This window comes from Mustela nigripes, chromosome 7 (assembly GCF_022355385.1).
Source record: "Mustela nigripes isolate SB6536 chromosome 7, MUSNIG.SB6536, whole genome shotgun sequence".
NCBI classification, from domain to species: Eukaryota; Metazoa; Chordata; class Mammalia; order Carnivora; family Mustelidae; genus Mustela; species Mustela nigripes.
In genome coordinates, this window is record NC_081563.1 from 128,817,775 (window position 1) to 128,830,602 (window position 12,828).

General features: G+C 48.9%; 1 protein-coding gene across 9 annotated transcripts in view; it reads right to left on the reverse strand.

The window, feature by feature from the left end:
• The window catches only part of STAU1 (staufen double-stranded RNA binding protein 1), a 56,999-nt gene that overhangs the window by 2,327 nt on the left and 41,844 nt on the right, over positions 1–12,828 (reverse strand). For 6 of the 9 annotated variants that reach the window (XM_059407194.1, XM_059407198.1, XM_059407201.1 and 3 more), the window contains 6 exons: positions 7,202–7,432; positions 5,521–5,664; positions 3,190–3,336; positions 1,900–1,975; positions 1,386–1,705; positions 652–774 (listed from right to left, as the gene is read on the reverse strand). In XM_059407194.1, coding sequence (XP_059263177.1) covers positions 652–774; positions 1,386–1,705; positions 1,900–1,975; positions 3,190–3,336; positions 5,521–5,664; positions 7,202–7,432 — 1,041 coding nt within the window. The remainder of the gene's footprint in view (positions 1–651; positions 775–1,385; positions 1,706–1,899; positions 1,976–3,189; positions 3,337–5,520; positions 5,665–7,201; positions 7,433–12,828) is intronic. The other 3 variants (XM_059407195.1, XM_059407199.1, XM_059407197.1) reach the window with 2 other exon arrangements.

Sequence of the window (12,828 nt, forward strand, 5' to 3'; positions counted from 1 at the left end):
CCTTAATATCTGAACTTTCAGTGTGAAGTACAAACTACAAAACAAATTATCCATGTTTCCCTCACTGAATCGCCACCTCTAATTTTGTATTTTCTTCTAGTATTTTTAACTTTATAGTAACTAGACCACACATTCTGTATCCTGCTATAAAACAAATGCCTGTTGTGTTCCCTTGCTAGAACACATCATCCCTAAAGACGTTAATTTCACGGATGCGTTATATTCCATCAGGAAGACATACCAGAGTTCACCCAGATTAATTTAATCAATCCCTTTTCTCAGTTTTGTGCTTCTCGTTAGGGTGTTTCACCTGAACAGCAGCCGGAATAAGGGGCTTTCTACAGCTGCCCGAACTTGGGCCTGTGGTCTGTGTTCTGGGAGGAGATGAATGGACACAGCGCATGGAGGCGGCCCACGGTTCAAGTCCCAAGTCCACCCCCCAGGTCAGCAAGGGAGGCGAAAAGCACAGAACAGGAGGGAGTGTCTCAAGCCAATATATTGTGATTAACAATGAAAAAGCAATCCAATAAACTAAGGACGAAATCTTCAAAAACATGCAATCTGTAAAACCACCGAAGTCGACGGGAGAGCCCTTCTCCTGTCTTCCCACGGCCAGCAACGGGCAGGCGCCAGGCGCACCGGGGAACGTACCATGTCATGGCAGGACTCCACGTCCTTTCCAATACCGTGGCTAATCAGAGGTGGCTGGGAGGAGCAATTGATAAGAGACACAAATTCGTTCTTGTTGTTTTTGGGGAAGTCTTTGTATTCAACCTGAGGGGAAAAGAACACTGTGAGGCCGGTGGGGCAGCGGCGAGCAGGCAGGGGCCCAGCAACCGGAGAGGACGCCTCCTCCTCCCCCTCGCCACCGGACGCGGCCCCAGCGCCTCCTGCTCAGTCAGCGAGGCTGCCCGAGGGGCCCGCTGCTAGAGGCACGAGGCGCTGCCCCAGCTCCCTACACCTGCCCAGAACCTAGATGTCCCCCCAGAATCCTGGTCTGGGGGGCAGGGGACACCAAACACGTGGTCTGAAAGAAGCCACGTCGTTTTCTGCCGGCAGAAAGGGTCAGCACACTGAACCCATTCCTGCTGTAACTATGCCTAAGATGAGGAGCTTTGTTACTACGGTGAGCTTGCATTTTTTTGTTTTTTTTTTTTTAAGTTTATTATTACAGGACAAGGCGATTCTGTTACCATCCGGGCTTATCCCACACTTCCCTGAACTCCCTCCACACACCTCAGGACCACCAGGCCTCTGGCCTCTGCCCTTCCTCCACACGGAGACCTGGATTTAATAAAGGAGGTCCGAGGCTCATTTGCTGAGAGAAACCCAAAAAAGAGGACTGCACTGAGGTCTAGACCACACAGCTCCAGCTTCATAGTTACCTGGAATCCCTGGACTCTCGAGAGATAGTCCAGCTGCTCAGAGGGTCTTGTAAGAGGTCCATGGGGTACGTGGCCTGAAGAGATGTTATTCTTTAAAATGGTCTCGGCCGTGGGCGAGGTGCCCCCATACAACAATTCACGGGCTATCATGGCAGTTACCGTGGCCTTGGCAGGATTCGGAGCTGCCCTGGTGAAATCTTTGGTGTGGTGTCCTTGACTGACTCCTACGGCCTGGGCAACCTCGGGCACCATGGGAAGAATCCCAGCGGGCAGCTGCTGATGACTCAGATAAGGCATCCTGAACTCGTCCTCTTTATTGCCTAGGGAGGGACGCGCAGACAGATCAGCACAAGGCCACAAGCGCCGCTGGGAGACATCTTCCAACCCGCCAGCCCTCCCTCGGAGCTCCCGACGGCCCGGGGAGGACGCAGAGCTCAACACCGCTGCTCACTCCAGGAACCACGCCAAGCCCAGAATCACATTCAGATCAAGACAGTATGAACATCACACTTACTAGTCCCATTTTCATCCCCAGAGCCAGGTTCAAAAAAGGTTACTTTTCTTCCATCCCCTGGTTTTTTTATTGGTGTCTTAAAAAGAAAAAAAAAAAAGGCCATGAGTGTAGATCAAACTGTTGCAAAATTAGTTCCTACTCCCTGAAACTATACACACTCCAACCAGTATTAATTTTGGTTTATACCCATTTGAAATATGAAGAGGTCATCAGCAGAGAAGCCCGCCCCCCCCCCCCCCCCCCCACCCCCACGGACCCTCCTCACCCCCCTGCAGCCTCCTGACCCTCCCCCCAGCCACTCCTGCCCCCTCAGCCTGTCCTCCACCAGAGGAGGCTACCAATCCCCCTGAACTGGGGGCCGGACTCTGCTTGGCACTCACAGGAGGACAGGGGAACGTTTAACCAGAGGGAACCAGAGCTGCTGGACTGGTGGAGCCCAAGGTGGGGAAGGAAGCTTTTAGACAGAAGCTAAACAGACTCTTCGGGAACTAATAGCCAATTCAAAGAAAACGTGACATTTCCAAAGTTAAACAGGGTGGGGGGACTGTGATGAAAAAAATTTTTTGTCAACATGGGTTTCCTTTCTGAGAAGGTAAGGATGTTACGAATCCTCTACCAGATTCTGGAATGAAAAACCCAAACACCAAGTCCAGGCTCTGTGCCGATTCTCTGAGGAATGTCCACAGCCACAGCAGAGGCCACGGCCCGCCAGGACCTCTCAGCGCAAACAAGCTCGGTCAAGGACTTGCTTGAGGGCACCGCTTACCAAACTCAGCAATTTTTAGCTAGTGTTCAATTCATAAAGGAAGGAAGAATCCCGAATCTAAACTACGAATTTCGTTCAATCAATCACACTGTGTCGGTGTCCCAGAAAACCCACAGGCTGCTTCCCAGCTAGCAGAAGCCGGAGGCCGGCGGGTCTCTCCCTCGAGCCTCACTGGGAGAGCACCAGGGCAGCGCAGGCCCGTTCGTCCGCAGCCCCGGCGCCCGCCCGCGTCCAAGTGGAAAGGAGGGAGCTGCGCTCCAGCAAAGCGTCCCCGACCACACAGACAGGGAAACAAGAACGACTTAACCCAGAACCACACTCGGGGCCACGGACATGCAACCCCCCTTCTGACCACGTGCTAATGCTCCGAACGGCTGGGGCGCCGCTGGCGGGGCTCTTTTCCTGCCAGGAGGATGAAGCCTTGCCCTGAAGCTTGGCCCTGGAGGTGGCCAGAGTCCCCTAGGATGAGGCGAGGAGGTCATCTTGCCATTAGAGAGCAAGGACACAGAGCCCCGAGCAGTCACCTTCTCCTCTGATTTGAGGGCCGGCTTGGTGGGCTGAGCCTGCGGGACTTTGAAACCAAGGATCTCCAGCATGTTCTCGGCTGCATTGCGTTTGGCCACCTTCTTATTGGTGCCTGTTCCTTCCGCCGTATGGTTTCCCACCTTCACCTGCAGGAGGAGGAAGTCCGGACTCAGACCAGTGCTTACGCCTTCTGAGTAAAGACGGGTCAGGCAGCGGCGTGCGGGCAAAAGAACCCATCCGCAGCCAGAAGCTTCCCGGGGCACCCGTGGCAGCCACCACAAATGCTCAGCACCTTCGAGCTGCTGTGCGCCACAGCTGCTGGTAAAAAGGAGATGACAGGGGCTCCTGGGTGGCTCAGTGGGTTAAGCCTCTCTGCCTTTAGCTCAGAACATGATCTCAGGGTCCTGGGATCAAGCCCTGCGTTGGGCTCTCTACTCAGCGGGGAGCCTGCTTACCCCTCCCTCTCTGCCTATTTGTGATCTCTGTCAAATAAATGAATAAAATCATTAAAAAAAAAAAAAAAAAGATGACAGCGGCTCAGAATGACTTTAACAGACTACAGCAGGGAGTTCCAAAACCTCCCCGCTTCCTAAGGAACCTCGCACTGACATTCATCTGTGCTCCTGAGGGTCTGTGCTCCCAGTGCTGAGTGTGCCGCCCAGCCAGGGGCCGCCTGCTTTGCCACAGGGGAGCATTTACCGCCCAGAAACCTGCAGACACCAACCAAGCAGCATGCTGCCTTCGGTGGCTGTCGCCACCTCTAGAGTTATGACACGGACGAAAGGTTAATGGCGGAGGCAGAGATGTAAACGAAGCTTACGAGCGTGTCCAGTCTGCACCCAGGGCCCTGCAACTGCACGAAAAAATGGGAACATTCATCCAAACTTTGAAAATGATCTGATTCAACCAAGTCACTCATCGTTCACAACTGAAGTGCCAATGTGTCTCTGTTTCACTTTGATCTTGTTTATGTAAACAAAAACCCCTGCCAATTCTCCTGCTAGAACTCGGCTCCGCTGCCCAAGGCACGCGCAGCCTCGCTGCCTGCGGCAGACGGCAGCACGCAGCTGTGCGCACTCTCCTTTCCTGACACTGTCGGTGACCGCCGCACTGACGGGACAGACGGAGAACATGGACAGTAAAGAACATTATGCATTTGATGCATGTACAATCTATACACACAACCCCCTACTTCCCACCAGCTGCACCGCCCCCACCCACCCCTCCCCGGCCGAGAGCTGAGTGTTACACACTTCCCAGCACATACCACTGTTTTTTTTTTTTTTTTTTAAAGGTTTTATTTATTTGACAGAGAGAGATCACAAGTAGGCAGAGAGGAAGACAGAGAGAGAGAGAGAGAGAGGAGGAAGCTGACTCCCTGCTGAGCAGAGAGCCCGATGCGGGACTCGATCCCAGGACCCTGAGATCATGACCTGAGCCCAAGGCAGCAGCTTAACCCACTGAGCCACCCAGGCGCCCACCACTGTTTTCAATCCCTTTCCAAGCCAGTCTTGATCACAGAGCAGAGCAAAAAGCCCCATGTCCCACAACTGAGAGCCCAGGGAACCTTCCCTCGCCAGTGAAGAGGGCTCTGGGCTTGAATCCTGGCCTTGCCATCTAGCAGCTTTGATTTTGGCCAAATTCCTGGCCCTCTCAGCACGCTGCCATCTTCCTTTGTAGCCTGGAAGAACCACGACTTTTCTCGCCTTCTGATGGGGGAGGCAGAACACACCCAACTAAGTGGCGGTGCTTCCCAAGTCGTGAATTGCTAGACCAGAGTTAAGTACTGGCTTGATGACCAGAAAACACCATTAAATTCAAATCACAAAGTAGGCTGCCCATGGAGGGACCGTCTCATAAACACAAGGAAAACACTCGGCGCTAATCCGACGCACAATCCCAGTGGAAGGAGGACCAATCCTAGACTCCAGACTCTCCACACGGATTAGGAGGAACAGGAACAGAGCCTCTGACAGAACTTACAACACTTCCCTTCTGAAAAGAACAATACAAACCTTCAAGGAGATGTAATGAAGAAATGTTCACCCACAGTCCCACACCCCAGCACTCGTGACCCAGGACGCGGTCCGAGCGCCCACCTGCCGACTCCGCCGCACGCGTAGTACGCACGCAAGGACACGTCGTAAGGCATCAAATTACTACAAGCAACGTGGTCTCAATATTCTGAACGTCCGATGGCAGAGAGCGGGGCCCACTGGGCCAAGGCACTGCACCCGGCCTCCTCAGGAAAGCACGCGGCCCGTGGACCTCGGCCAGCTGCGGCGGGGACACGGTCACAGAAAGGCCACCCACCACCCACCCCGACCCACCTGCATCACAAACTCTCTGCGGCGTGGGAGGCCTCGCTCCGTGAGGAGCATGTACTCTGGCTCCTTCTCCTTTTTCGCCTGCTGGATCTGGGCCAGTCTGCTGATGGGGTTCATCCCCGGGCCGTTGTCTGTGCTGCTCTGTAGCTGAGAACAGTGAATGCAGAAACCATGTGCCGTGTTAGCCACAGAGAGGACCTTTCCAGTGCAGACATCAGGACGCGACACAACATTCCCTTTATGTTGGTCCTTTAAGTGCCCAGAATTAGTAAGACCTTTTTTTAAACCTTCTTAAAATTAAAAGATGCTTAATGATTTTCTAGGATTGCTCTGTGGGGACTTTAAAAAGTTCTCCTGGCAAACCAACATTAACATCCCACTACGGGTGGGCAAGCAACCCGGAAAGGTCTGCTTTTTAACAGTAAACTTCAACTTGACAATGAGGAGAGAAAAAAAAAAAACAGAACACTATTCCTAAAATTGCCCCCAAAGTTGTGTTATGTAAGATGGTCCCCAGCTTTCTTAACAAGGACTCAACATCCAAAATCTATTTTAAAAAGCACACATACAAAAAAACCACAAAACCTCAAGCTGACACCATGTGGAAAGAACCTAAGAATCCCACAGTTCCTTCCCAGTGGCCACCTTTAGCACCAAGGAACCCTCAGCCCCCGACTCGTGTGGGGTGGTTTCTGGGATCTACTTAGAGAAAAAGGAAGCTGCAGGGGTATATAGTGTGCTCACCCCTGGGCGCGGGGTCTTGACAGCATGAAACTACAGCTGGCCCCTGCACAACAGAGGTCGGAACCGTGCAGGTCCACCTAGAAGTGGATTTTTTCCGGTAACTACAGTACAGTATGGTAAGTGTATCTTCTCTTCCTTATGACCTCCTTAATGTTTGTTTTCGTCCAGATTACTTTATGTGCAAATACAGCATTTAATACACACATGCATATAATACAATATATAATACATAAAACGTTAATTGTTTCTCTTAATGGTAAAGCTTCTGGTCAACAGTAGGCTGTCAGTGGTTAAGTGTCTCCAGAGTCAAAAGTTAAATACAGGCTTTCCACTGTGGGGATCAGCAACCCTAACCGCAGTACTGTTCAAGGATGACAACTGTATACAGACAATCGTAACAGAACAGACCCTAATATTCCTCAACATGCCCAAATGGACTCCTGAACCTTCTCTAGCTGGGGGAGCAGGGCGCTTTGACAGGTCCACTGACATGGCTTAAAAAATCCCAAAGAATAAGGAGGTATTTGGTGAAGTGTCTCACTCCTACACCTGCCCCCAGAGGCCTTGCGGCCTGCAAATCTGCTTCACGCTCCCAGCAATGCAGCGCGGAGGGAGACGGAGGGAGACACTTTCACCAGCCTCTGCAGAAGGCACTGCGGTGCACGCGGCTCCCATGATCAGACCCTCACGCGGACACGCGCACAAGCTGCAGGCGCGTCCGCCGATCCCGCTCGACATCCGCATCTTTGCCTAACCGGTGGCTCCGGGGAGGAACTACCCGAGGTGGTCCCGGCACCAGGCCGGCAGGTGGCACGTCAGCGGCCATCCTGTCACTAAGGTCAGCAACCTAGTGAACCTTTTAACGTGTCTCCCCCCACCCCCTCCCCGACCCCTCATCTAAAGGCAATGGAAAGACCCTCTTTGATCGAGATGTTCTTACCCTGACTATGGATTTTGTTTTCTTTTTGATTCTGGGCTTCACTCGCTCGACCGCAGGCAGCGGCGGCAGCTTCTTCAGCTCCTCCAGGACGGCGATAGCAGCGTTTTTCTTCGAAATCTTCTTGCTCTTCCCTTCTCCTTCCCCCACAAACTCCCCAACTGACACCTTGGTCACAAAGCTCTTCATATGGGGGGGGCCACTCTCCCGGGCAACCTGTTTCAGAGGGAAAGACTGAGTGAAAGCGTGACAGACACTCTCTGCCAGGGGTAGGACACACTGCTCAGTGCCCTACCTCCCAGGAGCCACAAGGAAGGGGGAGTTACGGACAAGACCTGACCAATGCAGGCAGCATAAAGGTCAGCAAAAGGAAACAGTGATTATCCTGGATGCTTTTCTTCCCTTCTTCCTTCTTTTTCAGACTGGTTAATGTTCTCAGGTCTGGTCGGTCCCTCACACAGTTTGCATGGAGTAAAGAGGGAAATTGGGGCGCCTGGGTGGCTCAGTGGGTTAAAGCTTCTGCCTTCAGCTCAGTCATGATCCCAGGGTCCTGGGATGGAGCCCCGCATCGGGCTCTCTGCTCAGCGGGGAGCCTGCTTCTCTTCCTCTCTCTCTCTCTGCCTACTTGTGAACTCTGTCAAATAAATAAATAAAATCTTTAAAAAAGAAGAATAAAAGGAGGGAAACAAGTTCTGCTCCCTCCCTCCCAGAATGGTTCCTGTCTCCCCAGGGTCACAGAGTGTCCTGATTTGGGGTATCCACTGCAAACGGCAGAAAGAAAGCTGCCCCAGCGAAGTCCAGAAATAATTGCAACACAGAGAGTTCAAGTTTAATATTGCTCTGAACCTCCAGCCAAGCCTGAGCTTATTAAATGCTATGCTATGCAGCTATAAAGAAGAATGAGAATTTCTAAGCACTGACAGTGATTTCCAATACATATTAAGTTTAAAAAAAAAAAAAAAGCAAGCTGTAAAAGAGTTTATACAGTACCCTAACTTCAGTGTTAAAAAAGATTTAAATATATCCACACATATAGACACACACGTGTTTGTTTATATGCTTATTTTTGCAAAATGAAACACAGAATGGATGAAGCAGAAACCGAGAGAATTAGTTCCCTACAGCATGTGGGAGGGAGGGGTAGAGCAGGGACAAGATAATGCTTTTGAATGTATCTTTTTGTATAGTTTTTTTTTTTTAAAGATTTTATTTATTTATTTGACACAGAGAGAGAGATCATAAGCGGGCAGAAAGGCAGGTAGAGAGAGAGGAGGAAGCAGGTTCCCTGCTGAGCAGAGAGCCTGATGTGGGGCTCAATCCCAGGACCTGAGATCATGACCTGAGCCGAAGGCAGAGGCTTTAACCCACTGAGCCACCCAGGCACCCCTCTTTTTGTATAGTTTTGACTTTTAGAGGCATTTAGGGTTTTACATATCAAAAATATAAAAATAAAAAAAAATGGGAAAAAATACTAAAACTGAATATGAACAGAAACCCAAGTAAAGTTCTTACTAGATCACACAGAAGGAAAATAAAAATTGAACCCAACTTAGGTTAGCTAGGACACGCCTGAACAACTACGAGGACTTACACTACCAGAGTTCAAGACTTCCTATAAAGTTATAGCAACGATGTCCTCACGATACTGCTTCAAGGTGAACAAAGAGAGCGCTATATCAGAACAGAATGCAGAAACAGACCCGCACACATTTGGTCTTGTGATTTCTGGCAAACACATCAAAGCGCATCAAAAGACTTTTTTTCTTAAACCCAAAGTCTTAAAAAAAAAAAAAAGTACTAGCTACACACGTGGAAGAAAAGCTTAACGACAGCCTCAAACTCCACCACAAACAGCAGGTAACTAGAGCCAGAATACAGAACTAAATGTGAAAGCCAAACTCTAGTGCTCTCAGAAGAAACACAAGAGTGGGGCGCCTGGTTGGCTCGGCCGGCTGTGGGGCTGCCTTCGGCTCAGGTCATGATCCTGGAGTCCAGGGATCAGATGGAGTCCTGCATTAAGTTCCACATTGGGCTCCCTGCTCAGTGGGAAATCTGCTTCTCCCTTTGGCCCTACCCCCTCTCATGCACTCTCTCTCTAACTCTCTCTGAAATAAATAAATAAAATCTTGGGAAAAAAAAAAAAAGTTCTGAAGAGGTACTAATTTGGAATCATCAGAAAAAAAAAGAAAATATAAGAGGAATAGGCCCAGAGTATGCATGTGGCAAAGAGCTCTTGAAAACACAAGTTGTTTTCTTTATGAAAACAAAACTGGAGCTCCACGTAATTAAAAATTGCTCTCATCAGAAGACAACAATTAGAAAAGACAGGGAGTCTACAGAACAGAGGAGAATACTCGCAATATATGTATCTGAGGGTTTTTATCCAGAATACTGAAAGAACCCCTGTAAGTCAACTACCCAATTAAAAGAAGACTTGAACAGGTACTTTACTAAACTGGATCTCTAAATGGCCAATAAGCATATTAAAAAAAGATCATCATTTGTCATCAAGGAAATGCAAATTGAAACTACAACGAAATACTGCAATATATACAATACCCCAAAATGGCTAAAATTAAAACTGACAGTATCAAGTGTTGCCAAGGATGTGGAACAACTGGCCAGAGTATAAACTAATACAATCACTTTGGGAAACAGCTTGACAATTTTTTTAAAAAAAGATTTTATTGGGGCACGTGGGTGGCTCAGTGGGTTAAAGCCTTTCTGCCTTCAGCTCAGATCCCAGGGTCCTGGGATTGAGCCCCACATCAGGCTCTCTGCCCAGAGGGGAGCCTGCTTCCTCCTCTCTCTCTGCCTGCCTCTCTGCCTACTTGTGATCTCTGCCTGTCAAATAAATAAAATCTTTAAAAAAGGAAAAAAGATTTTATTTATTTATTAGAGAGAGAGAGAAAGAGAGAGCGGGTGCATGCATGAGAAGTGGGGAGAGGCAGAAGGAGCAGCAGATTCCCTCTGAGCAGGGAGCCCGACGTGGGGCTCAATCGCATCCCAGGACGCTGAGATCATGACCCAAGCCAAAGGCTGCTGCTTAACCAACTGAGCCACCTAGGCACCCCCAGCTTGACAATTTTTATTAGTTTCCAAAGTGGAAGCAACTTGCATGTCCATCAACAGGACAATGGATAAAGCTCAGCTTTACATTCATACGGTGAAACACCACACACCAATTAGCTCCTGACACACATGGAGGAGACTCACACACACTCTGCTGAGGATTCAAGACTTGACACTAAACAATCCATATTATATCATTCTATTTATGTGAGCTCTAAGAACAAAGAAAACAAAGCTATAGTGGTTTTAGAAAACAGCTTCCTCTGGGTGGCTGTTAACTTGGAAGAGGCCCAGGGACTGCTGGACGTTATGGGAATGCTCTAGATCTGGACCTGGGTGGTGAACTATGGGCTTAAATGGGCTGTGCCCTGAAGACATGCCTATTTTCCTGCATCGGAAGCATATCTCAACAGACAGGACAGTAGGAGGTCTAAGCATGGAATCAGGAACAGAGACAAAGAGTCTTGTGAAGCTAGATTGAAATGAGAGGTATAAACCGCTAATTCTGAAAATACAGATATTTTCCAATGCTACCTGCCTACAAGGCCTAGAAGCAGTGACCCTCCAGCAGCAACAAGCATGCCTGGTGTCCCATTGTGGTCTCCACATGCTGCTCTCCGGGAGGGGCAACCAGGGCTCCTGCAGGTCTGGCTAAGGCTACTTCTGTTAGAATTTCCATTTCTACTGGTGCCAAAACTTGAGCTCGGAAAGTTAAAAGTAAAGGTAAGGCTAAAACATTTCATTGTACCAGAAAGTAAGAAGGTCAATCAACATCTGAAGAGGGGAGGTGAGAAGCGAGCGAACAGGGATGAGGGACACACACAGAAGAGGAAAAAAACCCACCTCACAGCATATATAAAAACTGTAACTCAAAATGAAATCATAAAGCTTCTAGGAGAAAAAAAAAAGAAAAGTAGACTGAACTACATGAGACAAAGGTGTCCTAGGTTAATCCAACAACCACGAAACAGAAAAATTAGGCAAATTCAACCCCTGAACTCTCTCTGCTCTTTGAAAGATACTATTTAGAAATGAAAAAATAAGCCACAAACTGGGAGCAAATATTTAGAAAATACAGATCTGATGAAAGGACTGTATTCAGAATATATAAATAACCCTCAAAACTCAGCGGAACAACTCCGTAAAAAAACTGACAGATGTGAACAGACGCTCCCGGAGAGCGGGTGTACAGATGGTAAAGCCGCACATCGAAGACGCTTGGGGCACCTGGGCAGCTCAGGCAGTTAGGCCCCAGCTGGTGGTTTCAGCTCAGGTCATGACCTCAGGGTCCTGGGATGGAGCCCCAGTCGCCCCAGCCCCCCCTGTCGGACTCTTTGCTCAGTGGGGAGTCTGCTTCTCCTTCTGCCCCCTCCCCACCTGTGCTTTCCCTCTCTCTCTCACTCACTCTCTCTCTCTCTCAAATAAATAAAATCTTAAAGAAAAAGACAGGAACTACTGCTCTGCTCAACACGGCCAACTCACCACCTGCATCCCTGCATTACATTAAGTTAAAGAAGCCAGACGAAAGGCAATAAACTCTGTAATTCCATTTATGTAATGTTCTGGAAAGAGAAAAACTGCAGGGGCAGAAACTGCATCGGTGGTTGCCCGAGGCTGCGGATGGAGGAAAGGACTGGCTGCAAAGGGCCTCAGGGCAACCTGAGGGGGTGAAAGAGCTTCTAGGTCTTGACACTGGTGGTTCCACCACTGAACACACTCATCAAAACGCATCAAATCATAGACCTGAACAGGGTGGGTTTTACTGCATGTACATTATACCTCAAAAAAACTACCCCCTCCCAGGGCACCTGGGTGGCTCAGTGGGTTGAGCCGCTGCCTTCGGCTCAGGTCATGATCTCAGGGTCCTGGGATCAAGCCCCAAATCAGGCTCTCTGCTCAGCGGGGAGCCTGCTTCCTCCTCTCTCTCTGCCTGCCTCTCTACCCACTTGTGATCTCTGTCTGTCCAATAAATAATAAATAAAATCTTTAAAAAAAAAAACAAATTAAAAAAAACACACAAACACAAAAAAAATACCCCCTCCCAAAAAACATCCCCACAGGGGTAACAGCAAAGGACACAGGAGCCAGCTGAACGGCAATCTGAATATAAAAATGAATGACAGTAATAAGAGAACCATGATTCTTTTCCTTTCCTTTTTTTCTTTCCTTTTTTTTTTCTAATGTAAGCTCTACATAAGATGGGACTTGAACTCCAGACCAAGACTGACGGGCTAAGTCCGTCAGGCGCAGCGCCCCATGAACGACAATAACGAAGTAACACTCTGAATATGAAAAGAAGCTGTGGACCTACGCTAATAAAAATTAATAAAAATTTAATAAAATTTAACTGCTAATAAAAAGTAATGTACGGAGGTGGGGTATTTCCTGTGGAATGTCAGCTCGGAAAGGCAGAAAATGCACCAGTAGTGACTGATGCTGGGAAGAATTATCAATGACTACGAGAATTGCTGGGGAAATCTCTCAGGGCATAACCTTCAAACATCTCCTGGCAGCATATGCGTTAACTGCAAAGAGAAAGAAGGTCTCCTTTAGGTGAA